We start from the raw sequence: 20,195 nt of genomic DNA, 5'->3' as shown, positions 1-20,195 counted from the left end.
TCCATTTAGGCCCTTTCAGACCCCTTCACGTACACTCTGAAACTCCCGCTCGTTGCTCACATCCCCCGTCCACCTCCACCACCACCACCATCACCACCACTACTACTTCTACCTCTTTGCCTTGTGTCGTGTCAGTGCCACATCTCTACGCTCTGTGACAGTGAAAATCTGCCTCAAACTTAGAGATCTTACGCATCCTTTATAGCACAGACCAGGTCTTGGTAAAGATTAGAGAAGCTGATGATGGCAGGAGGGGAGCAAAGTAATTGAGAATGACAGTGAGACAGATAGAGTGAGGCTGAGAGAGACGCAAATAGAGCGTAATCCTGCTTTTAACCGAAAAAGACAAAGTAAGAGGGAGAAAAGTCCAGGTTTCAGATCTGCAAAAAAGAGGAGGAAAAGTAAGGTATGACAGATCTGTTAGGGATAACGGAGAGGAGGGGGGGGGCTGATCGTCAGTATGTCAGGCTGTGTTATTATAGTCTGAGGGTTGGATGGAGGCATGAGAAGGAGGAAGAAGAGGAGGAGGAGGAGGGGGGGTTGCAGTAGACAGGAAAAGGGCTCGCCGTCTAATCCTCCAATTTTCTTACATTACTGCTCCCCCTCCTTCTCTCCACCTCCATCCTTCTCTCCACCACCACCACCCCTCCCTCCCTGCCTCCCTCCCTGCTGCCAGACCTGTCGACAAATGAAACTGGAGATAGCGGCAGCTTCACAGAGATTGACTTGAAGGAGTAAAACACACAGAGAGAAAAGAGAGAGCGAGACAGAGACCTCCTGCACCCCCTAACAACATAAATGTACCTAGAAAACCCCAGTGGCTCGCTCATCTATTGTTCTGTACTGGACACAAAAAACACACACACACACACTACAGGTTCCTACATGTGCTATATGCTCTCCGCAAACTTTCCTTCACCTCCAGTCAAATAGTAAATCACGGCCATACGAGCAGGGGAGCGTACTGATTTGAATGACTCGAGGAGAAAATGCAGCCGTCTTGTTGTGAAAGCAGAGCGTGATCAATAACTTCCTGCTGATGAGGAGAAAAACCTGATGACAGAATATTAAATTAAAGAGATTGTTTTACGCTGGGAATGTATTAACGGCTCACTTAGCAGGATTACGGAGCAATGATGACAAACAAGGTTCCTTTGCCAGGCAGTGCTGCTTGTTAATATGCTGAACCTTGTTTATTTATTGATATATTTTATTTTTTCTCCCCCCCAAAGATTGGATTATTTTATTCAATTCAGCCATGCTGCACCTGGTTGGCCCGGCATTGATGTGATGAATGGCTGCTGCCTGATTAAATCTGGTATTGGGAATGAAGCTGAGCTTTTAGGGGAATTAAACTCACAAATTCAGAGTTATGTTCCTACAATTTACAGTCGATTTCCTCAGATTTATAACAATCACATGCAACAGTGCAGGGCAGCGCTGTTGAATGTTTTTCGCCAGTAACAAACCCATCCCAAATTGGCTCAATCTTGACCTTTAATTTCCAGCAAAACAAGACAACATTTTTTATCTTCTCCGAAATAAAAGTTTACACAATATCCTCGTCTTCCCCCTCTTCACCACAATTTAGTGATTTCCATTTCCCCGCCCTCTTGATTGATTTGCATTCCAATCACTTCTCATTGGGCGAGGCAGAGCCCTGACTGAGTGGGACTAATTTGCCATGCTAATGAGATGGCTCCGACAAACAGAGCCAGCTGGAGACCAGAGTAAATGATCCTGTCATCAGTCAAGAACACAAACATGGCTAACAGCTAATTAGCTCGCGGCAGTTTGTAGAGGTGACATTCTATCTGATCTGCGCCGCCGTGGAAGAGAAGAAGAAGAAGAAGAGAGGAGGGGGGGGGAGACAATAAAGGTGGGAGGAAAGAAGAGGAGGGAGATTTAGCTTGGTAATGAATTTTCCCAAACACTCTTGTGGCATGTGATGTAAAACACACACACACAGACATCTACGTATAACTTCCCCCGTTTCCATTTCTTTGTGCCATGCGATGAGGATAAGAGCGAGCATGTGCCATCAGAACGAAGGGAGAAAATATGCTAAGCAGACAATCAGAGGTGTACCCCCCGGTGCTAAACAGCCAATCATGGCTGTCCCAGTGTGTGTCACCAGCCAGCAGGAGGCAGAATTAGTCCTGGTTAGCAGCCAGAGCCCCGCCGAGTGGCTGATTAGTCTTTTAGACTGAAGAGGAGACAGAATGTTAAAAGTCCGGCTGCATATCTGAGACTCTTCTGCACAGCAGACAAAGGCAAGGACGTTTTATATCGGAAAGAAAAGTTAGCAGCCTCGTCGTCGCCCTGTGAATGTGATACACTAAACTGAACAATAATCACATTCACCAGCGTTACACAGACGCTTTTTTAGCTGCATTATGGAGTTGATTTGCTACAATGGAGCAGACATGGATGGGTTGAGTTGGACTAATACCTTTTAGTACAGATATAAGAGGTATAAAAGTTCGAATTTTCACTGTATGCTATTTATTTGTATTTTTAAGTCCCCCATATTTAACATGTATAAGCAGTACATAACTGAGATAACTGGTTGCTCTGTAAATCCAAAACGTGTCGGGTACTCTTGGAAAACAAGGATAAATCAGGATAAACAGGAAAACAATCCAGGCACTCCAAAATATTAGTATAGCAATGAGGAAGAAAAAATATTAAAAAGACTTGATAAATGCCCTGACGAAGACCTACAGTGGTTGGAACATGTTGACTTTTTTAATGATTTAGCCACTATAATAAAGGCTTTTTAATATTTCCTTCCTCTTTACCATTTGTTAATGAAGTTGTAAGCAGATATATGTGTTTATTAATGTATTTGTATTCTATAACTCCTCCTGTTGGCACCCATATGTGGAGGCTGAGGCTCGAATCTAAACACATAATTTAAAATTGCTCTTATATTTGCTCATACCTATATTATAGTGTGTTGTGAAGCATTTATTAAATGTTTACATATGGCTTATGGATACTAAATAGGGGGACTTAAAGGCACAATGAGTAGGATTTATTGGTTGAGGTTTGTAAACACAACATTCAAAGTTGGCCCCTCCTCCCCGGCTCAATGAAGGTCAGGATGTTCGCCAGCGGGTGAAAGACAACCTCAGATTCACTCTTACTTTGGAACGAGCTTTTTCCGCTTGGCGTTTCGTCTCGCTATATATTTGTGTTTCTTCTATGCACTGTTCACCATTTTCGTAGTTTCCTCTTGGATACGTGCTTACGATCCGGCACCTGGTTGCTATGTTTTTATATAGATTGACACAAGGACTGCGAATCACCACGATACGAGTCACGATACGATCTTATTGCGATTTCAAACATTATGTGATATGCTGAACATTGCGATTTATTACCTTTTTTCAACTGCAATTTATGCAGGTGGTCAACATCTGTTTTATCTAATAAGATACAGTTTCACTCTGTTCATCGCAGAGTTTTCATTCACATATCTTGAGGTCAGAGGTCAAGGGACCCCTTTGGAAATGGCAATGCCAGTTTTTCCTCGCCAAAATTTAGCGTACATTTTGAACGTTATTTATCGTTCTTCCCGACAAGCTAACATGACATGGTTGGCACCAATGGATTCCTTAGGTTTTCTTGTTTCATATGCTACCAGTATCTGGCTTTAAGACTGAACCTGCTACAACCTCTGAAAGACAGAATAGCGTCCGTCGGGTTGTTAAGATACTTGACGTCAGTGTATCGATACAATATTACCACGCAAAATATCGTGATACTATGCTGTATCGTTTTTTTTCTCCCACCCGTAGTTGACGCCAAGAAACGTCCTGAATACAGCAAAATAATAAAACACAGGGAGGTACAGACACAGCCACACACTTCTAGTGGGTCATTTGAGAGGGATTATTCTTGTATGAGTCTATGCATTGTTCTGTAGGAAAATCCTTCTCATTGTGCCTTCAAAGTAAAGTATTACCCGTGATACTTTGTTCTGCCATAAACCGATGTCATGATTAGCTCGCTGCATTATTTAGCCCCTCAGGATTTCTTTTTTTTCAGCCGTTGTCGATGTCACCACTTCCCTGTTAATTAATTGTGCTTCATCTAGGTCTGTCTCCCCCTTTTTCTGCCTTCGGCGTCTCGGCCTGTTTGTCATCTGGTCGCTGCATGCTATTTTGGTTTTTATCAGCACAAACACTTGCATCCATCCATTTGTAATCTAATAAAGAAATGGCAGCAGTCTGTATGTTCCTTTTGGGGGACTGGATGACTTTGAGCACCAGATGCTGATGTTCCCCCAGAGTCGTTACTGTGATGGAGCCGATCCTTAACTGTCTCCAATAAAGACACACACTTCCTCACTCACACACACACACACACACGCCGCCTCCCCTCGCTCTCTCGGTGCGGAGGCAGGATTAACCTGCTGGTAGCGGAGTAAATCCAGCGCTGCCTCCGCCTCTCCGTATCTGTGTCTGAGGAGGCCTGGTTATCCCTTCACACAAGCTCCCTGTTCAAAGGGGCGGCCGCCGGGGATTAATGACGTGTTAAAGGGGCGAGCATGAGGGATTTAGACGCAGCTTGCTGTAAGGACAGGAGATTTAAGAACACGGACCAGTGGTTAGTGCTCACTGGAGTATGATTAGTTAGACATTTAACCCCCGACACACAGACAATGACAGACAGGTGCCGTATTATTATTCTATATACCCAGAGGACGGTGTGGTGAAAGGACAATGTGCTTGTCGTATAGTTATTACACCTCTGCTGACCTATAGGACAACAGCAGAAGCCTCGACAAAAGAGCATTCACATCTTGCAGTGGCCTTTTTTTATCTTTTTAATTTCTTTTGAAATGGTTTCTATCTTTATTATCTGTATAAGGATATTGCCGTTGCATCTCAGGGGTTTTCAACGTCTGAGAAGTTGGCCTCCCCACAGACAAAGCTTGGAAAAACGCCCCTCCTTAGTTTACTTCACTCAATTCCTAGATGCCGATTATATCATGATTATATCATTTGAACCCATAAACACAACTGAGCAAAGATAAAGCCAATATTGCTGTTTGGCATCGTATCAGATGACACCAAATACATAAAAAAAGTACAAATGCATCAGCCCGTTCGCACGAAAGCGTATGAATGCCACGATGATGCGCAAGGCATTTAGCATGCAATAACAATGCCTTTTCTTGTTTTTGGCGTGTTAGATATGCACTCCATGTAGGGTGTACTGACTGAAATGTAAACGCATCCGTGTAAATATGCTACGCTCAGAGCTAGTGGGGAAGAATAAGTACGGGATAATGTACAGCGAGCCGGTCATTGTTGTGAAAGACCCCGACGTGCATCGCCCTGTCTGGGATTCTTTCACAACAATGAACGCTAGCTGCACATTATTCCGCTTACAACACGGCTACTTACTGAAGAAATCAATATTTTGACTCAAAAACGGTCCGCCAGAGTCCGACATCAGAGCTGCGCCCATAGCAACGGTCTGTTATACATAGCAACGGTCTTTTATACATAGCAACGGTCTGTTACAGAGAAATTACAGACCGCAGAACGCCATGATTGACCAATCAGAATCGAGTATCCAACACAGCCGTGTAATAAAAAGCGAGAAAGAACACTTTTGGTGAGTGGATGGGGGAGGTGGATGGGTCCAACAAACACAGGACTTTTTCACAGTTTGTTTTCAGATAATGAAAATTAATTATATCCCTTTTTGGTTGCCTAAAATGTATCCGGTGTTTGATTGTACTTAGCTCCACACTCTCGTGTCACGTCCGGTTCCAAAATAGCAAGATGGCGATGGCCAAAATGCTAAACTCGAGGCTTCAAAACGGCAAACCATTGGATGATGTCACGGTGACTAGGTCCACTTCTCATATACAGTCTATGGTCCTGGCTCACGATTACGTGGATTGCATACAAATTGATTGCATGAGTGATATACGAATTATACTTTTTGTAGCTACAAACAGTGTATGACAACAGCTTGCAGTATTATAGGTAAGCAATGCTAAATATAGCATTATAAATATATATATAATACTCTTTTTAAAGCCCGACAGAGGGTAAATTCTATGACCAGTGGGCTGCGTGTGAGTGCATGGATGTCAGCGTTAGTAATAGTGAGGGAGTATAAGCAGATATGTGTGTGTATTCATGTGTGTGGGAGAAATAGAGGAGGCAGGACTGGAGAGAGAGCTGCATTGAGATTTAGAGACATATGTACAGGTGCTGATAGCTCGTCGGGATCAGTGCACTGAGCAAGATGTTAAGGCCGGGGTTTCTCGCCACCTCAACCCGCGTCAAGCCCACCGCCTCCCCCTTAATCCCCCCTCCCTCGATAAGCCACTCAACCCCCCTCCATATACACACACACACACACACACACACACACACACAAACACATTCAGCCTGCTACCCATCTACCCTCAAAATCCGCTCCTGTGCAATCTCCTGCGCATCAGCTGCCAAATGAAGTTCCTCTTTAGAAAAAAAAAAAACTTGGCTGTCGAATCGCCCGAGGCGTCGTGGCTGGCGGCAGAGGCAGCCCTTGTGTTGAAGCCAATAATCCGGCGTCAGGGCTTCAGGTGCGCGGCGGGATGTGATTGACAGGGCTTGATATGAGGCCCTCGCCTCACTTGACATTTGGGTTTCATAAGGTCTGGAACAAAAGGCAGGGGCAAAATAATCAGAGAGGGGCGCAGGCAAATAAATCTGTTTATTCCTCCTCACCTGCCCCCCTCCCTCACCTCTGCACCTCCCCTGCTCGCCCACATCACGCCTCAACCCGTGGAGGGGAGAGAGGGAGGGCATGATATTACCTTTTCTGAGCCTTGGTGGATTCACGCAGACGACAGCAGGTCACTTTAGGCCCTGTGCTTACCTGAGATATTAGTTTGTATGTGTGGTAGAAAGAGATGTGTATTTGAATGGCTGCGGTGGTGTGTATGTATGTGTGCACAATGCCGTCTATGTATGAGGGAGAGGCAGAGACAACAGGATAGACAGAGAGACTGGAGGAGAGAGGATTGATGTGGTGTCATATTGTGGATCATTTGTACGTCTGTGTGTGTGTTTGAGCAAGAAAAAACAAAATGATAGAAGACGTCCTTTATCGTGTTAAAGCAGCTTTAAGAGACAATTAGACACGATAACAGATCTGATCCTAAATGTAGCTATAAGAGGTGATAACACATTCAGAGACAGGGAGAAGGAATGTGAAGCGTAATGCAGCAGAAGATGATTAAGACTTCCGACACAGTCGGTTAGTGCAGCTAAATGACTGAACGCAGCTGCTGACCCAGCAACATCTACACACACTAAACATCTACTCACAATGTAGGCTGACATCCTGAATGATGTACTGTATATCTGTGTGAGAGAGAGAAAGAGACATAGTGAGTCCAGTTATAATAGACTGTATTTAAATTTAATCTGCAATAGATGTCTTAATTAATTAACTCTAGCTCCTTTAAGTCATTTTACATGACTTTTTACTTCCACTTATTTCCATTTTCTGCAACTTTACACTTCTACTATTCTACTATACCAATCTCTTTTCAGCCAATGACCTCTTACAAGATAGAGGATATACCTGGGACCTTCTCATGTATGTCCCTTGGAATCATTTTTTTACACTTCTACACAAGAGAAATGTACTAGAAAGATATTAGACATGTATTAAACATATTTGAGGATGCTTCAAGAGTTATAGATTTGTTAGATTAGAATGTAATGCATGCTGTAGACTTACATTTTTTAATATTATTTGATGGACTACGAAGCCTTTTTAAAAAGAAAATATTTTTATATACATATATCATGATGATTTAAATGAATGAATCTGAAAACTTTTCACGGACCCTCTGGCAGAGAGCCACGGACTCCACTTTGAGAATCATTGTACTATACTACTAATAATGTACTTTTTACTCCACTACATATATCTGATAACTAATCAGTTACTAGTTACTTTGCAGGTTGTGGTTACTACAAAATACAATAACCAAATCAATTCTCATATATTGGGCTGCACGATGGGTGCAGCCCAATATATGAGAATTGATTTGGTCAGCACTGCCGCCTCACAGCAAGAGGGTCAGATAATGGATGGATGGATTCTCATATATAATTATAGGTTAAGATTAGACTTTATTGATCTGTGGATGGGAATTCACAAGCATATAAAGTATATGAAATAAATAAAATGAGCTCCACCTTTACTAGCTGCAACATTAAAGTGATGAACACATTAATGCATCAATAATTAGAATCAATCGTAAAGTATATATTATTCTGAAATGGGCCATTCTGCATGATGAGTACTTCTGGTACTCTAAGTGTATTTTGATGCTAATACCTATGTACAATTTTGAATGCAGGACTTTGATATAAACTATTTGTATTTCTATACTGTGGTATTACTTAAGTAGTAAATCTGAGTACTTCTTCCCCACTGGCAATCTGCAGGTGCATCAGACTAGAAAACCATTAAATAGCTCCACCACACGTTCTCGAGACAGAATAAAACCTAATATAACCCACCTTTATAATTATAATAATAATAATAATAATAATAATAATAATACGTTTTAATTTAGATTGTTTTATTTCAAACAAATACAAAAATTAAATAAAAATATAATAATATTGTATTGAATATAAGTAAGCAAAACAACACCCAGCAAACATATACTACAAACTCTCAATAACAATAATTAAATACAGCATGTCTGAAAAAGGAAGAAGTGAGTACTTATCAAGTCCTACCTCTTTCAAACTGAAGTGTTAACAATATTTTCTATATGTTTTACATTCTATATATACAAGCAGGCAGAGGCACCTACACGGGAGCTCAATGAGAATTTAATTGCAGGGCTGTATGAGTGCAATCTGTGGACATAACAGCAGAGTGTTTTAATAGGCGATTCAATTAAAAAAAAACAGGGAAAAAAAACACGAGACACCTCGGGGCCATATGTTCTCCTCTGCCTGGAAGTCTCCGTAAAAAAAAAAAAAAGCACAGTCAACAGATAGTTCCCAGATTAATCCCTGTGACATCTTTTTTTTTTCAATATTATATTTATTGTTTTTTTCTTCATTTTGAAACAACAGACTAAACATTCACAAACGTCCCCAATAATAACATTCTCGGTACAAAGAAACTTAATAAACCTAATATTAATATAAAATAAGCCAGGAAAAACATATATATATAAAAAAATATATATATAAGTAAAAAGAATATACACAAGTAAAAGAAATACAATTTAAAAAAATAAAATAAAATCTATTTATATATACATACATATCCCTGTGACATCTTTTAGTAGCAGCCCCACGTGGGGAGTCTGCATAAATTGCATCCGGATGGAGATGATTGGACAACAGATGGATGATTGGCAGCAGGATGCAGCACTCATCTGTCTCCTATTGGTCGTCTTTAATGGTCGCTCCTCCTGCAGACCACACACCATTGGCTTTGGGGGGCTTGTAGTTCTTTGCAGCGGACGCACATCTGTAGTGCTTATTATCGACTAATAGGAATTAAACTACACGTCCCGACGTCTCTTCTAATTGTTGTGAATATGTAATTGCGCTCGTGTCGACTGGTTGCTTCTAAATTTGGCTTTTCTCAGTGTCAGGACGCAGAGTCAGGCTGCTCCAGTCGGTGAGGTGGTCGCTGTGCTCCTCCGGTGACTGTGTGCGAGGATGTGAACGTTATTAACGGAGGCTGGAACCGATAAACGACGCGGAGGAGCTCACTCTCGGACAAGCAAGGTCACGATGTGTCAAAAAGTCGATGCTTTGTAGAGAACAACAGAGAAAAAGCAGAGGATTCGTTGTTGAGTGTTGAGCTTTGTGCGCATTTACAGAATAACGCGCTGGAGTTTTTTTTGGAGAAGACTGAAGACAACTCCTGCTTTTGTTATCAACCTGAATGCACTTTATGAAATAGTGTCTAAGAGAATGATGATGACACAGAAGAAGTCTGAGGATGTTCCCACCACTCCTCTCCACGGATCCTGCACATAGCAAACAGCAAACCGTTCCACACTGACTGACTGACTCTTTTACGCACAGTGGAAAAAGATCCCTTTATGCTCGCACGTTTTGTTTTTCTGTGGATGAACTTTGCACTACATTTTTTTTAATGATTCGAGATCTGAGCAAGATGTACCCCCCGGCACGGCATCCGGTAAGTAAGAGAGCAGCATCAGCATCAGCCAAAGAGAAGCAGTGTGTCCAAAAACAGAGAAGATTAACAGCCTGATGCGTAATCAGTTTGGATCAAGTTTCCGTGCCACTGCGCGCTCTGCACGGACAAACGCGCTCATTGTCAAACTACTGCAGCTGTGTGTGTGTGTGTGTGTGTGTTTGTGTGTGTGTGTGTGTGTGTGAGAGTGTGCGTGGGTTAACGTGTAAAGAGACTGAGAGAAACCAAAAGGCCATCCATATCACAGGGGCCTATTGTCATCTCCAGTCTGTGTGCGTGTGTGTGTGTGTGTGTGTGTGTGTGCGTGTGTGTGTGTGTGTGTGTGCGTGTCGTGACACTGAACTTTGGTGGCTCAGTTCTTCCTCTCTTCTTCTTCTCCTCCTCCCCCTCACACGCCGGTTTGCTTCGGGTTGAGGTCCCCCACCAGCCGGGACAGCCGTTAAAGTTCACCGTCACCGAGTCCTGCGACCGGATCAAGGAGGAGTTCCACTTCCTGCAAGCCCAGTATCACAGGTGAGAGTTTGGATGGAGCATTAACATGGAAACATCTACTCATCAGCAACATAGTGATGAAAAAATACTAAAGAAACGTGATTATAAATCTGATCTGTGTGATATTCTGGGTACAAATTAGAGCTGCAAATATTATTCGATTCATTATTGTAGGCTAATGGGCATTTTCAAATTATTATTTATAAATAATCAGTAGATTAATCAACCCTAGTATAAACTGAAACCTCCAGAGTATGTGAGAAAAAATGGTCATTTCTGTGATGCTGACCTCCCTTGCACCAGTCATGTATGAATCCCACAGTTTGACCAAAAGGTTTTGGGGGAAAGCATGATGCAATGACATGAAACACAAGACAGAAACTGATGTTTGTTTAGGATTTGATTGAGAAATAAAACTTCTTAGTTTGAGGTAAACACCCATCCGGAGATCCCATGAAGTGATTCTCCTCAGACCCTCCGTAACACGCCGGTCCATCTATCACAGGTAAACCCCATCAGCCTTGGTATGCACGTCTCTCTCTGCAAACCCAAGTGGTGTGAAATACTTTTTTACCCGACATGATGAAGTGTGAAATACATTGCCCGGGGGCAGAACCGTAAGCACGATACCAATGCATAATAATCGCCCACCTCTGGCCCTCCTGGTAATTATTGCCCAATCACCTGGCGAGATGAACCAGCGGTCCAGTTTGCCGGCCAATCCTGGAGCTGAATGAGCTGAACCGAGGATAGGCTCCGCTGCATGCGTAATACTGTGATCAAACCTCTGCATACGCGTGAAATCCAAACTGCAGGGAGACACTGATTTGGTAAAAAAAAGAAGGAAGGGTCGGTCACATATACACGCTGAATACACATCATCATTTTCTTTGGAGATTTTTGTTTTTATGGACGTCTTTAGAAGTAAAATGTCTTCTGAAACTTTCTTTGAGTTTAAGACATTTATGAAAGTATTTTTTTTCAACCATCACATGTGATTTTAAATACCTGGAAAAGCTTATTGACATTCATATTGTGTAATGTCTCCAACTTAGACTGATAGCTGAGTAACCTCTCCAACCTTCTGGGTTGATGAAAAGCAAATGAAAGTTAATGTTCTGAAGATTCAAAATGCCAAAATTCTTCAGCTGATTCTATAATTTACATTTCAGTCACATGCAAAAGTGTCTCAATTAGTCCGTCAGCATCCTAACTTTACCTGAAACATTGCACACCTGCTGATTTTCTCATAAATGACATGCACAGAAGCTCGCTGTAGTAATACGTGGAGCCTTTCCAGTAACAGACGACATTTTTTAAGCTTTTGTGTAACCACAGTTGTAAAATGGATCCTCATTATATGCCTGCTTTTTTGTCGATGGTGCAGTTCGGGCATCCACTCACACTGTAAAGAATATATGATGAGGTTTGTGTGGTCGTTTATTGATCCATTAATTACTGCGCTGCACCTGCTGAGTAAGTGTCTGCAGGGGAAGCTGGTGTGATCCGGCCATCGTTCTTTGTTGCACTTAAATTTAGAAATGCAAATTCAAAGTAACAGGATGTAGTTACTTACTTACAGGCTCAGCATTCTGCAGGTGACATGTTTAGTAAAGTTGCGAGAAAACATGTAAGGTATCTTGTAGAGTATCATGATTTAAAGTCATGAATGATTCCAGGTGTTTTTGTGTTTACTTTTGAACATGTGTGTGTGGGGGGGTTTCTGTGTGTTTAATCGTGTCGTACTCTAACACAACACTTTCCTTCTGTCTCACAGTCTGAAAATGGAGTGTGAGAAACTGGCCAGTGACAAAACCGAGATGCAAAGGCACTATGTGATGGTGAGTTTCATTGACCACGTGTGTGTGTGTGTGTGTGTGTGTGTGTGTGTGTGTGTGCATGAGTTCATGAGTTCATGAGTATTTTTGGCATGTGCAAAAAGAGGAACAGAAAAGACACGTTGGGTTGACCACGCTTTGATCTGTGTTTCTTTTTTAGTACTACGAGATGTCGTACGGACTCAACATCGAGATGCACAAGCAGGTAGGAAATGTTTTTTTTACTAGAAGGTTGAAAAGAAAACTGATTCAAACCACAGCGTAGTAGATGTCAGAAGAATGCAGATAAGATCAACATGAGATTTGGGTTTTAAATTTTGTTTTTTGAAATCAGTAGGTGTTGCTGAATTCTACAATATTTATACTGGCCTGTGAATTTTGAGATGATTTATTCATCACCACCAGCGCTACAAGGTTATATCATTAGAAACTGCGATCACTTGATGGCAGTTTGGAATTTTAAAAACTAAAATATCTCAGATTTCAAAATGTCTCGCCATATTTTTCGAGGCCCCGCGTTTTATACAAACTGGCAAAAATACATAAAGTTTCTACAGGGGCTGTCCTCGAATAAAAACATTCTTAGTCGACTTACACTTGCACGATTTTATTAACTAATCGATTGAGATAAGATAATCCCACAGCGGGGGGAATTTGCAATGTTACAGCAGCAAAGGGGACAGTGCAAACATCAAGAGGCATCAGTAAAAACTAGGGCTGTCAATCGATTCAAATATTTAATCACGATTAATCACATGTTAATCGCACATTTTCTGTTCAAAATGTACCTTAAAGGGAGATTTGTCAAGTATTTAATATTCTTATCAACATGAGAGTGGGCAAATATGCTGCTTTATGCAAATGTAGGTATATATTTATTATTGGAAATCAATGAACAACACAAAACAATGACAAATATAGTCCAGAAACCCTCACAGGTACTGCATTTAGCATAAACAAATATGCTCAAATCATAACATGGCAAACTGCAGCGCAACAGGCAACAACAGCTGTCAGTGTGTCAGTGTGCTGACTTGACTATGACTTGCCCCCAAAACTGCATGTGATTATCATGAAGTGGGCATGCCTGTAAAGACATTTAAAACAAGTCCAGTATGTGACTATTCTTAAGAAGCTGAATAGTCCTGAAGATGTGACTCGTGGGTACCATTTTCAAAATTTAGCACAGGTTTGGAGCGTTATTTAACCTCCTTCTTCTACAAGCTAGTATGACATGGTTGGTACCAATGGATTCCTTTGGTTTTCTAGTTAGTTTCATATGATGTATCTTCACTTTAGCTTTAAAACTGAGCCCGCTACAACCTCCGAAAGATCAATTGCGTATTGCGTTAAAGAAATTAGTGGCGTTAAAACGTTTTGGCGTTAACGTGTTATTATCGCGTTAACTTTGACAGCCTTAAAAATAATGCGTTCGTATTTTGATTGTGTTTTACAAGAAGAGCCGTTTCTGGCTGCCTGAATCAGGAAATACAGTCACAACTTGAGAACCGGGGTAAAAAGTGCAACATACAGAATCTGTTTTCCATCCAGAGGGTCAGACGAGTCTTTGAAGATTTGTGGAAACACCTTCAGCACAGCGGTCAGTTTTATCAAACAACCTTCTGGGTCTTTCAAAGATCGCCGGGTAATTATTTTTAAGGAAAACCGGATGCTTAGCTGTGACTTGAATGTAATGGTAAAACATGAGAGGAACAAACTGGGGCCGGAGTTAAAGGAGAAAAATCATCCCCAGAATATACATTAAAGGAGCTGCATTTCATAATGGAAACGTGATACATTTTGCAGCAGCGCCGTGGCTTTGCGAGGCTGAATAGTAATTCCACGTGTGAATAATGATTTCATCAGCTTAATTGAAGGAGAAAACGGGCTGAAAAATGACTGGAGTGAATGAGGATTTGGCCTTTAACGAGCCTTTACATTACCGCTGCCTTTTTTTTAAAGCGCGGAAGGTCATTAGCATAAATGTCTGTGTTAACCACACATGAGCTGCCAGCAGGCTAAATGGGCCACGGCTAACCAGCTACACGTTCATTTCCAGACAAATGGTGTGTGTAGTGTGTGTGTGTGTGTGTGTGTGTGTATGGGAGGAAGTGATAAATGCTTGGCCTTTGTTTTGCTGTGTGTGTGATTTTCTGCTTGTGTGTATCTATACTGTGTGTTTACCGTGCTGTATGTGTGTGTAGGAGTATCTGTATATCAGCCTGTATGTACACTATACTGTACACGTTTACTCACTGTAGTAGGTGTGTGTGTTTGTCCGTATGCACACTGTTTATTTAGTCGTGTGTGTGCTATTTTTGTAATAGTGTGTGTGTGTGTGTGCTCATATATAGTAGACCTTTTTTTGGCCGTGTGTGTTGGCCTGTGTGTCTATTTCTGTTGTAGTGTGTGTGTGAATGTTGCACACACATGCAGCTTTTTGCCGGCACACTAATCAGACTTGTCTGATGAAATATGGGGTGTCTACTATAAATCCTGCTGTGTGTGTGTGTGTGTGTGTGTGTGTGTGTGTGTGTGTTCTTGTACAGCTATCTTTGTGAGGACCAATGTGAGTTTTAGACCTTCAGAGTGAGGACATTTTGGCCGGTGCTCGCCTTCGGACAGACCTTCAAAGCCTGTTTGTGGGTTCAAACTTGGTTTTAAGGTCCAGGTTAGTATTAGGTTTAGGTTAGGGTTAGTGTAAGGGTTGTGGTCAGGTATTTAGTTGTGATGGTTAAGGTTAGGGTTAGGGGCTAGGGAATGCATTATGTCAATGAGTGTCCTCACAAAGATACAAGTACACGGCTGTGTGTGTGTGTGTGTGTGTTTATTGGGGGAAAGGGAGAATAAATAAAAAGAGGTAAAATGTGGCTCTGTAGCTCTGTGTGGTGCCCAATGATTTCTGTCAGGAAACAGTTTTGGAGAGTGAATCCCTAATTTCTGCCAGCGCTGTGTGTGTGTTTATGTTTTTCTTTGTGTGTGTGTGTGTGTGTGTGTGTGAGCTCTGGAAGCAAATGATTTCGATGTGCAGGCTGTGTTTGTGTGCACTCCAGCGTGCATGGGCATTAATGTGTGTCTTCTAGCATTCGATATGATGCTACGACGTGTGTGGCTCGTTGAGTGGATGCCGAGATTGAAGAGCATTGGGGGGGGCGTCGGGGGGGTGGAGGTTGTGGTGGTGTTGAGCTTCAGTCCCATTAAGGCAGTCCAAGCTACCAAGCGAATTGCTAATATTGCTTGTTTAGCATTTTCTGAGGGTAATAGGCCCATTGATTTTTGGCTCGGCTCTGTTTTATTTACACAGGAGGGCTCTGGTGCCCTCGTTAAAGAGAAATTGACTCATAGATGGAGGAGAGGACGGGCGAGGGGGGGGCGGGGAGGAGGGGAGGAGGAGAGGAGGAGGCGGGAGGAGGGTTCGAGGGGTGTAGAGCATGGGACTGAGCTGCCAGAGGACAGCTAATCAATTGCAAATTAGCGAGTCTGAAAGAGAAATAAAGCAAGCGAGGGATGGGGAGAAAAAGGGGAAGGAGGAGGGAGGAGAAAGTGGTGAAAGAAGGAAGTAATAAGACGTTCTGATACTGGAGACTGGCAGCGTTTTCAACCAGGTCTGACAACTCATTTTACAGCAGCGGACAGGGAGCCATTTGTTTCATTTTGAGGATTTTGGTCACGTCTTACTTCTAGAAAATGCATTTAGAGCAAGATTATAAGCACGTTGGAACCTTTGAATTACAGCAAATAAGATTTTAAATGACAGACTTGTAATCATTTCTTAATATTCTCTGATGGTTTCATATAAAGCATTTTAATAATCTCCAGATTTAGGGTTTACTTTAAATGTAACTTCTGTATGTAACAAGAGGGTGAAAATATCGTCACGCTGGGTAAAACTGTGGCCTTGTGTTTTACAAAGGGGTTACAAGATGACGGATGAGATGGTTCGACATTTTGGGAAATGCATTTATTCTCTTCCTTGCTGAGAGTTAGATGATTAGATTGATATCACTCACGTATCTGTCTGGTAAATATAAGGCTGCAGCCGGTAAGCTTAGCTTAGCATAAAGACTGGAAACAAGGGGAAACTGCTAGGCTGACTCTTTCAAAAGGTAACAAAATCCACCTTCCAGCACCTCCAAAAGTCACTAATTATCAGCATTTTATATCTTATATTTAGAATCTGATCACCACTTTACCTCGCCATCAGACAGCCCTTTCTGATGGGGAATTGAAGCTGTATATCGCTGTCTTCAAAGCCACCAGACTCCATTCACAAAAACAGTCATTTTACATCGCAGAACACAGAGTCGCTGGTCTACCGCTGCATCGATCAGGTAGTTTGTGTTATTGTGTGACTTTTGGATTTTAATGTTCAGATTTAAATACATAAGGAAAACCACTGGGAAGCTACAGAATGATATAAAAACCTAAAAAAAGCTAAATTATGGAACCGCCTTTTAAAGTAATTAGAGGCCAAAAAGAAACAGCTGGCATATTTATTTGTGTTGTCACATATGTAAATATGTCAAGACTGAATGTACTCTTGTTTATAGTCAATCAAGACAGTGTGTCACCACTACTAACCCTGTCAGGAGGAAGAGAGGGTTCATTTTAAACTTTAATAAGGTGAAAAAAATACTGCATCATGTACATTAAGCACTAATTTTGCAGCTTGAGCTGACTGTATAGCGCCCTTTGTTTTCCTTCCCTACCTATCGAGCTGTGTCTTTCACACACACACATACAGTCACAAGGGAATACAGCCGTTATATGGTGGGGTCCATTAGGTGTATTAGCTGGTGGTGAAAAGTGGTGCTGATGTGGTGCTTACAAAGCTCCACAGGGGAGATGGACATCTGATCTTCTATCTGACCCAATCTGACTCCAGGGCTCCTGCCTGATCTAATTTCTCTGTTGTTAGGAGTTAAAGTGAGACTATTTCAGCTGTGTTTTTCTTCTTCATTCTTTGTGCAACATCTTTGGTGATAAGTGGTTATTGCTGGGGTGTTTTTGTGCTGCGCTAGCTCGCCTTCCCGTTATCACAGAGAGAGAGAGTACCGTAATCCAAGAAGCTAACAGACAGCAAGTAGGTGCTCTCAGGTAAATAATGAAAGCATATTCAGTTCTGCAGTAGCTCTTTTTACCGTTCATAAAAGTCAGGCAGATCACAGCATTTAGTGCATGTTGTTGATCTGATCACAAGGGGGCAAACCATAAAATAAGAAGTGTGATGTTGTACAGCTGCTCACTAGTTTTTCTCTTTTACTGGGGGAATATTTTCTCCAGCGACTCACACCTCGGGTCAAAGATAAATTCAGCGCACATGCTCTCGCCTCTGAGGTTAGCAGGCTTTATGTGACCACAGAGTCCTCTAATCTAGCAATAAGCTCCCTGGATCGACCTGAGTTTGAGTCCTAACCTCTCTGGCAAGTCGTTTCTCGTTATTTATTCACTGTCGAGACGGCGACAGGTCCAGGTCGAAGTCCTGCTCGCTGCAGAAAAAAAAAATCTCTAGGTTTACACAAACCACAGGACACGTTTTGAGGATAAAAAAAAGGAGCCCTGCTTTTTCTCTTTTGGTCTGTGTGTGAACAGACGTGTTGGCCAAACAGGCTGACATCCCCTGCACTCCGACCGACAGTCACGATCGTCTGCCATTGATGTAAAATGTCACCTGAAATTGGTTGTGGAAAAGCATCTCCATTTCCTTTTCTGCTCCAGTGCTTTTGTTTCCTTTTTCTGCGCCAACATCTCAGGTTCAAAACCAATCGATTGGAGGTTCAGTGTAGTTGTTGTTAGTGGAGATCTGCGTCTTTGCTTTACACTTTTTACACCTCGGGGGTTGTCTGATAGTCTTTTTAAAAATAAAACCATTATAGTTTTAAAGTACTATATTAGTGGTTTTGCATGTTTTAGCCACAAAGTACATCGTAAGGGTTACAACTTTGTCATTATCGATTAATCTGTTTGTAATGTCCTCAAGTAATGCTTGGTCCATAAAAAATAGTAAAAGAAAACCAAAGATAATTTGTTTAATAGCATAGAAGACTAAGAAAACCAGCAAATACCCACTTTTGAGAAGCTGGAGTCTGTGATCTTTTTCTGGCATTTTTACTCAAGACGAGACACCCCAGACAAAAATATTGTTTTTCATGCATTGGTCGCTATTTTCCTTCCATAACATGTCTTCTTTCAGACTAGTGGAAAGAAAACATCCAAAATACACATTAAGATGTTTATTTTTCTACTTTGTCTATTTGCGTCTGCAGAGTCCTCCTAAATACATCAAAATTTGTCATCAGATAATGCCTCATTTGTATATTTAAATATAAAATTTCAGAAAACTTCTCATACAAAAAATAATTGTCTTAATGTGCGTAATGATCTGGGGGAGATTCAAAGTGATATCTATTAGTTATTCTCCTGTAGTGTTTTCAAAATGTATAAAATATCACAATCCATATCTTAAAAGGCTGTTTTCTATAAAAGAAAAGCCAGCCACTTACATCCACCAGACTGCCGAATTTCATTCCTATCTATATTCTGGAGGTTTTAACAGAGGGGTTTGTTCATGTATCATTCATAGCCTGATTTATACAACATTTTGTTCTTTTTTTTAATGGCTGTTGACACAAGTATTTTCTGATTTATGAAGTGATAAAAAGAGATATCCAAAATCACTTCTGTGAAAGCTTTTGACTCTAATATGTCAACGAAATGAAACAAGAATTTCCAACCTGGCTTTATTCAATGCTTAGATTTCTGTTCAGGAAATGTATGCAAATTAGCAGACATTTAATAAGATAATGCCTCATTTAAACATACATTTTCAGAAAACTTGTAATACAAAAAATAATTGCCTTAATGTGCATAATCAGCTGGGGAAGTTTTCATGGTGATATATATTAGCTAAATCTTTTACCCCATTCATCTGGGGTGTCTCCCCTTAAAAAGATTACTTAAAAAATGAATTTCCTGTTGAACGTCTAATTGTTTCAGCTCTAAATTACATATATATTTTCCATTAAAACCATTAAGAAAAATGTGCAGTTGTCTTCCAGACAGTTTTCATTCTTTTCTGTATGATATCAATTAGCAGATTCAACAGTTGAGCATAAAGTTTGCATTTATTTTTTGACAAAGTTATACCATGCTTGCCACGCAGTAACAGAATGAAGACTTCATCCATCTCTCTCATCTCCTGTCAGCTCTCTAATAGAGGAATAAAATGCCCCCTTAAAACTTCAAAATCAATAATAATACTTTGGGAGCTTGATAGGTGGTGTTTTTCTAATTGTGGCGTTGCCTAGCAGCGATCTCATGTCCAAGCAGATGTGGCAACATCTCAAACAGCCTGATTCTCACCTCTGTAGCCGTCTGCCATCCATTCGCTGCGTCCTTGAACATCCATTTCCTTATGCTAGACCAGAGGAAGAAGCACTTCTTTTATTCATTCTCTTCTCACGGTGCAAACACTGAGCGCAGCCTCCTTTGCCCTCAACACATCGCTCTAAGGGACCCTTGAGCAAGGCACTTAAAGCCCAACTGTTTCCCAGAGGCTAATATGTGCCGGGCAGCTCCCCGGTGTGTCTGAATGTGAAGCAAAACCGAGCTCAAAAAGGGCATGTGTGCACAGCGAGTCTT

General features: G+C 41.4%; 1 protein-coding gene across 9 annotated transcripts in view; it reads left to right on the top strand.

Moving 5' to 3' along the window:
* The first annotated feature begins 9,422 nt into the window (after positions 1-9,422).
* LOC141769785 (transducin-like enhancer protein 4) overlaps positions 9,423-20,195 on the top strand; it is a 45,582-nt gene continuing 34,809 nt past the window's right edge. For 4 of the 9 annotated variants that reach the window (XM_074639196.1, XM_074639195.1, XM_074639192.1 and 1 more), the window contains exons 1-4: positions 9,434-10,206; positions 10,652-10,737; positions 12,494-12,557; positions 12,715-12,759. In XM_074639196.1, coding sequence (XP_074495297.1) covers positions 10,162-10,206; positions 10,652-10,737; positions 12,494-12,557; positions 12,715-12,759 — 240 coding nt within the window. In that variant the 5' untranslated portion in view covers positions 9,434-10,161. Of the gene's footprint in view, positions 10,207-10,651; positions 10,738-12,493; positions 12,558-12,714; positions 12,760-20,195 lie in introns of all 9 variants that reach the window. The other 5 variants (XM_074639198.1, XM_074639197.1, XM_074639194.1 and 2 more) reach the window with 2 other exon arrangements.

Source organism: Sebastes fasciatus, chromosome 6, assembly GCF_043250625.1.
Source record: "Sebastes fasciatus isolate fSebFas1 chromosome 6, fSebFas1.pri, whole genome shotgun sequence".
Lineage (NCBI taxonomy): Eukaryota > Metazoa > Chordata > Actinopteri > Perciformes > Sebastidae > Sebastes > Sebastes fasciatus.
This window is presented reverse-complemented; position numbering and strand designations above follow the sequence as displayed.